General features: G+C 42.2%; 1 protein-coding gene across 1 annotated transcript; it reads left to right on the top strand.

Moving 5' to 3' along the window:
- Positions 1 to 629: 629 nt before the first annotated feature.
- PLAC8L1 (PLAC8 like 1) lies at positions 630 to 7574 on the top strand (the record flags this gene model as incomplete). The annotated part of the gene is made up of 3 exons (XM_063292892.1): positions 630 to 849; positions 3947 to 4080; positions 7343 to 7574. Coding segments are annotated over 3 exons (513 nt in total), but the record flags the coding sequence as incomplete, so codon positions are not given.
- Positions 7575 to 11552: the final 3978 nt, after the last annotated feature.

Genomic DNA, 11552 nt, shown 5'->3' with positions numbered 1-11552 from the left:
AACAGGAATGCGGCATTTCACATTCTTGAAGATGCCTTCTGATGTAAGGGCTATGCTGAGCAGTTCTGGGGAGCTACTTGGTGCCCTGAGCCTCTGATTTTGCTCCTCTGTTATGCTTCTTCAAGCCTGGCTAATATACATGCCTTGGAAGACAGTGTTTTCAAGAGTCTTTAAATGCATCTTGGGAAAAAAAAAATCCACACAGGAATTCTGGATTCTCTTTCCTTCTTTTAAAACTATGAATACTTTTTAGTTTAGTTTAAGAGAGCATTCACTGTGGTGGTGAAGAATGCTACTCTGAACAGATGTCTGTCTTTTAATATGGGATGGGAAAATTGCAATGGGCAGGTGGATATAGAAATCTATATAGATGCTATAAATTTATGCTGGAAGTATTTTAATAGCTCATTTTTTTTCTTTATTGGAAATGAAAGTGCTCTGCAGTGCCAGATATATTTTTAAATCTTTTCCTATTGCCAAAGTGGGAGATTGGAACCAGAAGTAGCATCAACAAGAAGAAATGAATCTGAAGAAAGGGATGGCTGGTATTAGAACAAAGGAAATTGGTACTAAAATAGTGACCGATTTTTCTCCCACCATTTGGAGATCAAAGATTGCTTGTTCTATGAACTGCCAGGTTGATAAAAGTCAGTCTCTCTCTACATTGTGTTACATTATTTATTTATTTTATTGTTATTATCTTCACCAGGAACAAAAATTCAGCTGAACCTGTGACAACCCAGCCATGCCCCACTGGTACCCTTGCTACTTCCAGCATGACAACCATCTTACACACTAGAGGCAACTGGTCCACGGGTCTATTTGATATCTGCAGTGACAAGAGAATTTGTAAGAGAATTGCACATGTTCCTTGAATTAATTTTCAAAGCTGCCTTCTGGGCTGTGCATGGGGAAAAGGAAGTCTTTATACTAGGCTGGTGATTGAAGCCCTTTCCACCCACCCAAAATGCAGCTGAGGAAGGCTGTGCAAAACAGGCCCTAGAGCATATTTGAACTGTTAAAGCAGTTGTGCCATTTGCAAGTCTCACACAGCTGCTTCAGAAGCTACTTTCATTTGTGTTTACCTGTTTGTGCATGCACTGCGCCTTCACTTTGCTGGAAAAAAAAAGCAGAAGTTTTGAAGAATAGCTGAGCTAAGAGGACCAACAAGATCGTATCATGGCCTCAGCCATTGGTAATTCAGGCTTACATTTTGAAGTCTCTCCCACATGATACACTAGGGAGATGTGACCCATGAATATTGTCCAACCCCTCCAGTGTCTCTGGATCGCGCTGGTGGATTTGGCAGCAAATAACTGAGAAGCACTGATAGAACTTCCTGCTACTTTCAGATGGAAAGAAAGAAAGAAAAAAAGAAAGAGCTGTATAAACCTTCATTTAGCATGACCCTCCCCCTTGCCTCTCCAAATAAAGCTCCAGAAATATCCCAGTCTTACTCCATGTCAGAGTTTCACCCACCTTTTAAGTGTAGATCTTGGCTACTGAAAGATTGATGGCCAGGTAATAACATTTCATACTTGTAGAAATTGTCAAGAGAAGAAGAATCCCTTAAACCTACCTTTCATCATGACCTGGTGCTCTTCAGATATATTGGACCTACTCTACAAACTCTTAGCTAGTATGGCCTAAATTCAACATTTCCAAAGGACACAGTTTGACACCTACCTTTACAGATTTACTGCAACTAGAGGAAGATGGGATTTGACCAGTTTATTTGAGATGTACCTGGTGCAGTTGTTAAGTGATAGGAACATATGACATCTGAAACTCCACTGGATTTTCTCTGAATTCATTTTGGGAGTATATTTGTGGAGCCAAATAATGTGCTTGTGAAAATTCAGCTGAAGATCAGTAGCTTTTGATTCAGTTCATCAGACATAACAGAGTTCCATGAAAAATGGCCAGCCTTGTAGCCATCTTTCAGTTTACTATATCATTCTAAAATTTTCAATCTGCTTCCACTGGAATTATGGAAGAAACTGGAGCTCCCAGATCTGGGCTGTAGAATTCTGGCAGCACTGGATAGCAGAAAGAAATATAGAAGCTACCAGCCTCTTGTCTCAATCTAACAGTCATCTGGAATACTGCAGCCCCGATCTGGTAACCCTTGGATTCCAACATTTCTCCCTCTTCATTTTATTTTTCTGACTCTTTCTCATGTTTTCTTTTAGTTTTTTTAATGTTAGCTTTATTTTTAGGCACAGTTTATTTTGTAATATTTTATTGTGTGTGTTTATGAGGGTGTGTGTGTCTTTATATACAGTATATATAAGTTATTAGAATGTAATGTCTTTTTAGAAAATTTAACTTAGTATTTTAACCATTCAGTAAATTAAAAAGAAACCAAACTGACTGGATTATAAAGAATGCTAGGGAAAAAGATGAGGACCTAAAAAGCTCTATAATCATGATAAAAACCTAAAGAGCTCTATAATAATGATAAATACAGTATAAAGTACAAAGTTCATGTTATTAAATGCACTTACAACCATAATAATCCTTTTCAAAGATAAAAATGATGCAGCAGATATGACAGAGATATCACTTAGTTATGTCACTATTGACAGTGTGAAGAAACAATCTGGATTATTAAAATGTTAAATATCTACTTTTGTAACATGACCAAAATCTTCTTTTCTTGAATGAGCTATGTGATCTCTTGCTAATGTTAAAAGCTGTTTCCTACTCACAGATTTGTTATTTGATCAAATTATTTTTCCTAAAGAGAGGATAAGAATCTTCCAAATGCTATTCCGTTGTTTTTTTTAAAAAAGACCTGCAAACAGCTAAAGAATTGTGAATCTCTCAAACTTTCTTTAAAACACCAATACTCCAAATACCAGAATATTTCTTAATGAGTAGGAAGTGTGTCTTTGTTGTCATTCAGTCCTGCCAGGATTTCTGTGATCAGTCTAATGATCCATCTTGCCTCTTCCCTGTGTAATAGTAAAATCTCATATCCCCTGGTTTGTGTTCATACTATTGATTGATTATGCACCATCAAGCTGGGGCTGACCCTTAGCAACCACACAGATAGATTTTCTCCATGATGATCTGTCCCTGACCTGGTCCTTCAGGTCTTCCAATGGTGCACCCACTGCTGCTGTAACCAAGTCCATGTTCACACTATAGGAAATGTTTCATTATCACATTTCATGTTGTCTTCTTATCTTGTCGTAACTTTCTCCAGTTCTGCTTCTTAGTTTCTGGGCTGTCATGCCTACATACATTAAGTTACAAGTCATGACTATATACAAGTTACAATACATTTTATTACATACAGTAAATGACAGTTGCACTTGAAAAGCCCACGGGAAGTATTTAAGTTCATCTTGTTAGCTGAGAAATGATAAAAACTTATATAGAACTGTTTCCATCACAATCCTCCATGTTTTCGTGTTTCTACTGACTCGGTAGTGTCATCAATATTTGGTGTTCCATCTTCTTGTATATATAAAGACAGGTTTTTATGCAAAAGTTTTTCTTAAAAGACAGATCTTTAATGCCTTGATGATTTGGGAGAGGTATGTAGAACACTAGAACCTTTCCCCTATTACAGAAGATCTTACTTTATAGTTAAAAGATGGACATGATGACTTTTGAGGGTCCCTTCCAAATGGATGCTTCCATAACTGTTTAGTATTTATACATACATACAGCAGGAATGTGAAAAAGCCACTTGCACAAACTGCTAGCACTCCTTTTACAGATCCCAGCATCCCTGAGGGTTGGGAAGCCTAGGATGCTTAAGGTACACCTTCCACCCCTCCCCACAGCTAGGCTCCTAAAGCTGCCTATTTCTTTGAGCAAGACCCTTGCCAAACCCAGTGGTGTGATCCCTGAGTTGACTGAAGTCATTGTGCCCCTGGCTCATACAGTTTTCAGCATCTCATTCTGATCTCCCTCTGCTTGTACTTCATGACAGGTATGTGTGGCTTTTGCAGCCCATGTCTGGAATGTAGTCTTGCAAGCAACTACGGTGAGTGCTTTTGCTTCCCATTGCTGCTGGGTTCCACCTTAGCCCTAAGAGCTGGCATCAGAGAGAGACACAGAATACACGTAAGTTGATGTTAGTGCAGTATCCCATACCCATTATATGCTTGGCCATAAGCATCAGATCTTCTTCTTCTCCTCTGATTCAGTTCCATTGGAGGATATGGTGGTGCTTTAAACTGGAAGAAGCCACTTGAGTAAACTAATGGGTGGTGATGAATGAGTGGAAATTTTTACAAGTGTGAAAACTTCAGAGGAGGCAGAGCATAAAAAAACCCTCAGAGCTTCACAGGACTCAATCTTGCCACTCTCCTCTCTTTCCAAAGACTCCACATTTCTTGACTGTTGGGGTCAAAGATCTCTTTCACTGCCAGTGCTCTGGCTCCTTAAAGCACAGTTAATCCATTAAATCTCTAAAACAGCTGCTCTTTTAGCCCAGAAGAAAAGACAATGTGTATTTTCAAATGGCATGTTGGTGCCAAACAAAGCCCCATCTTTTTTTTCCAAAAAGAATTCAACAAAAGCTGAATTGTTGAATTCAGCAATTCAACAGCTTGTCTTTGCCATAGCTGTAAAATTGCATTGTCCCCAAAGTAGTAAATATATTTTTGTTATGTAAGCAGAAATACTGAGAACCAAGGACAATAACTATCGTTTCTGTGCCAAAACATACTTTAAAGCATGCCATTTGGAGCTACAGAGTCATTTTAACATTTCAGTGGAAATTAAAAAAGGCAAGGTATTTTGTATTTAAGGTGACTGTAATCCATGTTTGCCAAATTGCACTACACAAGAATAATATCCATTATCAACCTGCAGGAATGTATGATGAGGAGCAGTGGACAAATATTCTAGGGTGTTTCTAAATATTGATGTGGATAAAATAAATGCTTATTAGGTTTGTGCAAACTGGATACAACTGGAATTGTTGAATTGGATCAATGCAAATAATCACTCCTGAGTGTCTGAATTGATAAAATTCAAATTGTCAGATTGAATGTAAGATGAGCATCAACCTCCTTTGAAAATCCAATTTGATTTAAACTGGCACAGCCTTTTAAGAATAATTTGAAGGAAATAGTCAAACAGCATAAATGTGACAAATATTTCCATTGCCCTAATGCTCACCCTGCCATTCCTGTAAATTAAATAGGAATCTCAGAAGTTTTCCTGCCAAGGAAGTATGGCATGATGCAGTAGTTCTTTATGGGCACCAGATCTTGGGTTAGATGAAAGGATGCAGTGCCAGTATTGATTTTGTTCAGGGTGTATGAGGAATGTTTTGGTGTAACACAAACTGTCTGAAATGAAAGTTCCATAAACTGGTTAAAGCTTAATATATGTGTCTGCACCTATAGCATTGCATCATGCTCTGGGTAGTATAGATATAAATATTTTCAGGAGGAAAAACTACAGTGAAGGTGGCCCTTTCTCAAATTATATAACTATGTGCAGTAAATGGTGGTGAATAGGAAAGGAATAGGAAGCATTTCATAAATAATTATGAGAGGCGGATGAATTCTGCATACCCCTTTTGTCTAGCTTCTTAGCAATTCAGAAAATACAGGAATGGTTCCCAGTTATAGTTTGTCCTTGGGACAGACACTAATATATATATATATATATATTTTAAAATGAGTTTATTTTGTCTGGGCTGCAAAAATCCAGATGATCACTAGTTCAGCAGAGGTGCATCTCTCTGCTGCCATCTAGTGGTTACTGAGGTTTTGCAATCCAGGTTTGGTTGTCTTATTTTAAAATTAGTAAAATCTCAGGATATTGCCAAATCTTTCAAGAGTTTCATTCTCACTTGAAATCATATGAAATTCTAAGATTCTTGCAAGGTCTCAGGTTATTGTGATGACCTCCAAAGATTTTGGTAACTACCCAAGATTTTATTTATTTATTTTTATCCCGCCTTTATTATTTTTACAAATAATTCAAGGTGGCGAACATACCTAATACCCCTTCCTCCTCCTATTTTTCCCACAACAGCAACCCTGTGAGGTGACTTGGGCTATGAGAGGGACTGGCCCAAGGTCACCCAGGTGGCTTTCAGGCCTAAGGCGGGACTAGAACTCTCAGTCTCCTGGTTTCTAGCCCAGCACCTTAACTACTAGACCAAACTGGCTCTCTGGATTTTGCTATTTTATTTAAAGATTCTAACTTAATTGAAGGTCTAGTGGACACTCTTTCATCTCGTGTCCCAGGCTGTGACAGCTGAGAATTCTCATAATGGAAGTTTATACCTCTGGAAGTTATCCACACTGGGAAGGCTAGCTGAATGTTCATACTTATAAGGCATTTTCAGGGACATTCTGGAATTCAGCTCAACTGCAGAACTGCTGGGGAGGAGAAAGATCTTGTCCCTTTGCCCATTTTGTCAGACTGGGATGCAGTTCAACACAGGGAGACTTATTTCTGAATAAGCATACGTAGAAGGGATGATGCCATCTGGTTGCAAGGTAGGAATACCGTTGCTGTGGTTCATCAAGAATGCCACTAGAAGACTGGGAAGTAGGAAGATTGTTTCTTCGCTGTTTTGGGGGTGGGGTGGGGGGGAAGAGCAGGAATTCCTATTTGCTCCACAGCTAGAAAAAATGAAAGAGGAGGCTGGATAGTAATCTGCCAACAATGATGATGTAGTAGATCCTGCACTGAGTAGGGTGACTTGATGGCTCCTTCCAATTCTATGATTCTGAGACAGCAAGGGAAAAAGCTCACAAAATGGCAAGGCTTTGCTGCCTGGACAATACGCAGTGATCCCAAGAAGGAGACAAGGTGAGCAGCAATGGTTTGGTGGCAAAGACAAACCCCATAATTAAGGGCCTGTGTAAGAGGGAACAGGAACTGACTAATTAAGGGTGGATTCAGGTATGCCACTGATTTTGGAGCAGTGGAGGATCCAACGAGTTAAAATGTCAGCAACCGAAAAGCAGATGCTGACCTACGAAATTAGAACCAGGAGCTCTGGAGAGTCTCAGTGTCCCTTTGCTTCTCCACAAGGGATAAGTGGTTCTGCCATGTTATTTCGGATTTCAGTTTCTCACAGTGAGGAAAATACGGAATGCAATGGATTGGTGACACTGTCATCTGGATTATTTCTATATCTAAAGAAATCAGATTATTTACCTCCATTCAGGGGTAGCTCATTGGTGTGTAAGCTATCTGTGATATCTCCCCCCCCCCCCCTGCCTTTTAATGTAAGTTTAGAGTCTGGGGAAAGAACTGGTGTGGAGAAATTCTAATTAGACCAGTGTTTAGTGGCATGGAAAAATGGTTTCTCAGTCAGTCTAATATGGAGAGCTGCTCTTCTGTTCTTCCCCAGGGAACTCTCTGTGAAGACTGGATGGCAGTTCACTGCTGCTGGCCTTGTGCAGTCTGTCAGATGGCTCGAGAAATGAGGCTAAGACCCCTGCTCCAGGTCTACAAAATGCACCAGTCTCCTCCACCTCCTCCTCTTCTGGCCAAAGATGCACTTGTTTAAAAATGTTCTCCCCCTCGTCTCTAGAGGCCCCTTTGGAGGCAAAATGATTTAATTAATAAATACTTATTGATATAGATATTTAAAAAAACATGGGGTGCCGCAGTGAGTTTTGCCAGTTTCTATTTACATGGAAAAAGATGTTCAATGTTCTCCTTGCTCCGGGCGCCATCAGGCCTTTGGAATTCAGCACCACGATGTATGCAATCAGCTCTATTTGTATTGCATCTTATTCATCCTTATGGCTTTACCTCTGCATTGTCGGAAAGCCCAAAGTGTTCTGATGATAGGGACATCTTCCTCCGTTCCTACTGAATAAAAACCAGGAAACATGGCTCAGCTTTCAAGCACAAGAGGTTAAATCACTTATGTTTTCTTCCCTCCTAGTGCATCTCTGCAGGCAATTATGCTTGACAAATGATCAGAAGCAAACTCTCCAGCGCTGACAATTTATTAACTAAGCACTGCAGATGAGCTTAAATTGTGCTCATCATGAATTGGGGCTACTGCTCACAAATCAGGCCATTTGGCTCCCATATGTGGCACATGCCTGATTTCAGCCAACCTTTTATTCTGCTTCCAAGAAACAAATGTGGGCAGCTTCATACTTCCTGCATAGGATACACTTTCACAGGGTAATCAGAGGTTCCAGCCGTGTGCAAGTCTTGAGGGCAGGAGTCCACAATCTTGGGGTGCAGATGACATATTAGGCATGCGGGCACTCTTCCAAAAATGGCTGCTGGGCATTAGCTTGTTCACAGATTGGCTGTTGTGAGTGACATAACCAGCTAAAAGCACCTATTTATCAGCTTTGACCTTTTCTGGGAAAATGAACACACTTCTAAAGAAAGCTCTAGAATCCACCTACCCACCCCCCCGCCCACCCACCCACCCATCCATCCATCCATCCATCCATCCATCCCTTTTGTTTTCTAAAACAGAATATGGGGCTCATTTGGGGGGGGGCCACATGTGTGCCTGGCAAGAACAAAGGTCCTGGCAGTCCACATTTTAATTTGTGCTGTTCTGGCTTTTCTCCCTCTTTTTATTTTTATTTTTTAAATGAAAAAAGCCAGATAGGACTGGAAGCTTGGAGGGTATCAAAGGAAGCTTCTGCAAGAACACGGGGGGTGAGGGTGTGTGGAGTGGGGCTGGCATTACTTTGGGAACCCAGCTTTAGGGAGGGTTATATATCAATGAAATGGCAAGTCTGTACAGCCCTGTTTGGAACTCTTCTCTGAATGCAAGAGGCAATGTTGCCGCACTAGAACATGGAGCACCCGTAAGTGTGGCTTTTACTACTAGGGAGAGGGAAGGGTTCCTTGGTATGCCCCTAAGCTGGATTAGACTCCCAGACTGAGTTCTTCACTTCCTGCCGTGTAGGATGAAAGGGCAATTCCAATTTCATTAGGAAGGCCCCCACTTTGCCAGGCAGCTAAAGTTAAAAAAAAAAAAAGGAACACTTTTGCTATCAACAACATTAGGATCAATCTAATTGCAAATTCAATCTTTTGTCAGAAGTGCAACCTCACTGAAAATAAGCCACAAATCCATCAGGTAAACTGATCGATCCACTTACCATGTTTTTCTCTAATCCACAACATTTTCCCACAGCAAGGTTTCTTAGACTCAAAATCTTCATATATTTTTAATAGGATTTTAAGCAACCCACAGGAAGGAGTCTTACAATTAATTTCAAAATCTTATTTCTAATCCATCTGGCACATTAATCCATTTGCAACTTTCCAAAATCAACGTTCTAATCACCCTTTTGCCATTTATTTCAGAATAAAAACATTTTTTAAAGTTCTTAAACTTACATGAAACTTCTTTCGCTATGGATTGAAGGACAACCTGGTGTGATGAAATTTGTCATTCTGAAAGTTCTTAATATACAAAAAGCAGTTAACAAGCCATTTCCAGAGGTGATTAAAAAAGGAAGTGGGTGAACCCAGTGTCCGTCTGAAGGCCCCGAACCGTGGCTTGGGCAAAGCGGACTCTGCCAGCAACCAGAGCTCTAAAGCCTGCTGGAGACCACTGTTTTACGGTCTCCTCATGGGAAGCATCTGTATGGAGCACATATGGGAAATTCCAGGTCCTCCCCTTTATCCAGAGAGGAATTTCGAGGCACTGATCTGTTTGCTGGCTCCTCGTATGGCCACCGTCATCAGCTCTGCTAAAAGCGAAGCCGTCCTCAGTCCACCATTCCTTCCCCAGAAATCAATCCACTAACAGTATTTTGGTTTCTCAGGAATTAAGTTTCTGATTATTCCGACATGATAATAGACATCCCCAGCCTGGGGATTATGCCTTTTTAAACTCTCCAGTTCCCTGGTGGTTCAGGAAAAGGGAAAAAAGGAACTTCTGAAACTGTCACCCAACATATTAACCCAGTGGTTGCCCTAACCCCATAAATTAATGAATGGATTTGTGTAACCTCCCCTCCCCCCATGGAATTCTTCTAACACTAATATTATTTATACTGATATCAATAGCTGCAGCTTCAACTTTCCCTAACTGTAACATGGAAGCAAGCTGACTGGGGCAAAAGTGGTTCCTGAGGCCCCTCTTCTGAGGAGGCCAGTTGCCCACATTCTGCTGGGAGCAAACAGTTCTGAGAAGTGGGCAGGTGGGTAGCCAAGCTTACCCTCCTGCTGGGCAGAGCTTGAAGCCATCATCTCCAGCTTGGGTGGCAGCAGCTGCCTGGAAAGGTGAGTGGGAGGGGCATCTCATTTTCCATTGCCCCCCAAAGCAGTGAGCTCCACGCCAGGCTTTGTTCTTGTTGTAAGGAGACTCCTGGCCCTGGCCCTGCACTGCTCCCCCATCAGTGGGGTGCCATGTGCAACACTGGCACCTTCCCTCCTGACTTCCCTGGCAGTCAGGATTCTGCAGGCACAGCATTTGCTGACTGCCTGCCTGCCCTTCAACCTCTCTGTCTACCCATAAAGTTATGACCTGTCTCAGATTTGCCTGCAGCGCTAACCGCCCCCCCCCCAAATCCCTACACTATGCCCATTCCATCTAAAATAATCTTTAATAAGTATCCTGATTCCTTATGCCTTAGCATAAGGTCTGAACTAAGCCTGTGAGAGGTACTTTCTATCTAGGACATGAAAATTACATGAAGTAGGCTTTCCTCTCTGTATAATACAAATCTCCTGTATGACAAACTTAACACTTCTTCATCCAGTGTCATGACCTCGTTGCAAGGCACAAAGAGCCTCACAATGTAGATCATGATTATCAAGGAATAGAGGAAGAAGATAATTAAAACAGGGATTAAAACAAGCACCCAAAGCACCCACACCCATGGACCCATATACAGCTGAAAAGAAGGACATCAGATGAGCAGAGATAAGCCGCACCTGGTGCCCTGGAGGACACACCAGAATCGAGAGGACAAGAGAAGACACCTGGAAAACGCCCATGCAGAAATCAAGGATCCCATCAAGAGGGATTGGGACAATAGAGGGTGGAGGAGCCCGGGGTCATACAAGAGGGTATAAAATGGGCACCTCCACACCACACCCCCCGTTCCCGTTTTTCGTTCTGTCAGCCACCATTCCAATAAACCAGAAATCCTTAATACCCATTAAGTGAGTCTGTGTCTTATTGCGAAGCGAGACTGACCCTGACATAAAAACGGGAACCCCCCAAAAAATTTTTACCTAGCACCTATCCAACAAGCGTGTGAGGGACCCAGCTAGGTATGGAAACTCACGGAGCGAGGCAGCGCAACCCCTCGGCACCTGGCTACGAAGCCCCGCTCCCCTCGGGCGGGATGTGGCTGTGGTCCGGGCGGTATAACGCCCCGGTAAGTATGGGATCCAGCTCGGGGGAAGCGGAGGGGGAGGGAACCACCCCAGCGCCCCGGAGCCCGCGGGCCACCGGGGTCGAGATGAGGGGACCCTCTCCAGGCTCGCAGGCGACCCCAGAGGAAGCGCGAGACGAACCGCCACCCAGGGTGCACGGAGCCGAGGAAGCGCCTGGCACCCCGGAGGGACCAAGGGATGGTCCGTCCTCCACGACGGCCAACAGCGAGGGCAAGCAGAAT

Source organism: Candoia aspera, chromosome 2, assembly GCF_035149785.1.
Source record: "Candoia aspera isolate rCanAsp1 chromosome 2, rCanAsp1.hap2, whole genome shotgun sequence".
NCBI classification, from domain to species: domain Eukaryota; kingdom Metazoa; phylum Chordata; class Lepidosauria; order Squamata; family Boidae; genus Candoia; species Candoia aspera.
This window is presented reverse-complemented; position numbering and strand designations above follow the sequence as displayed.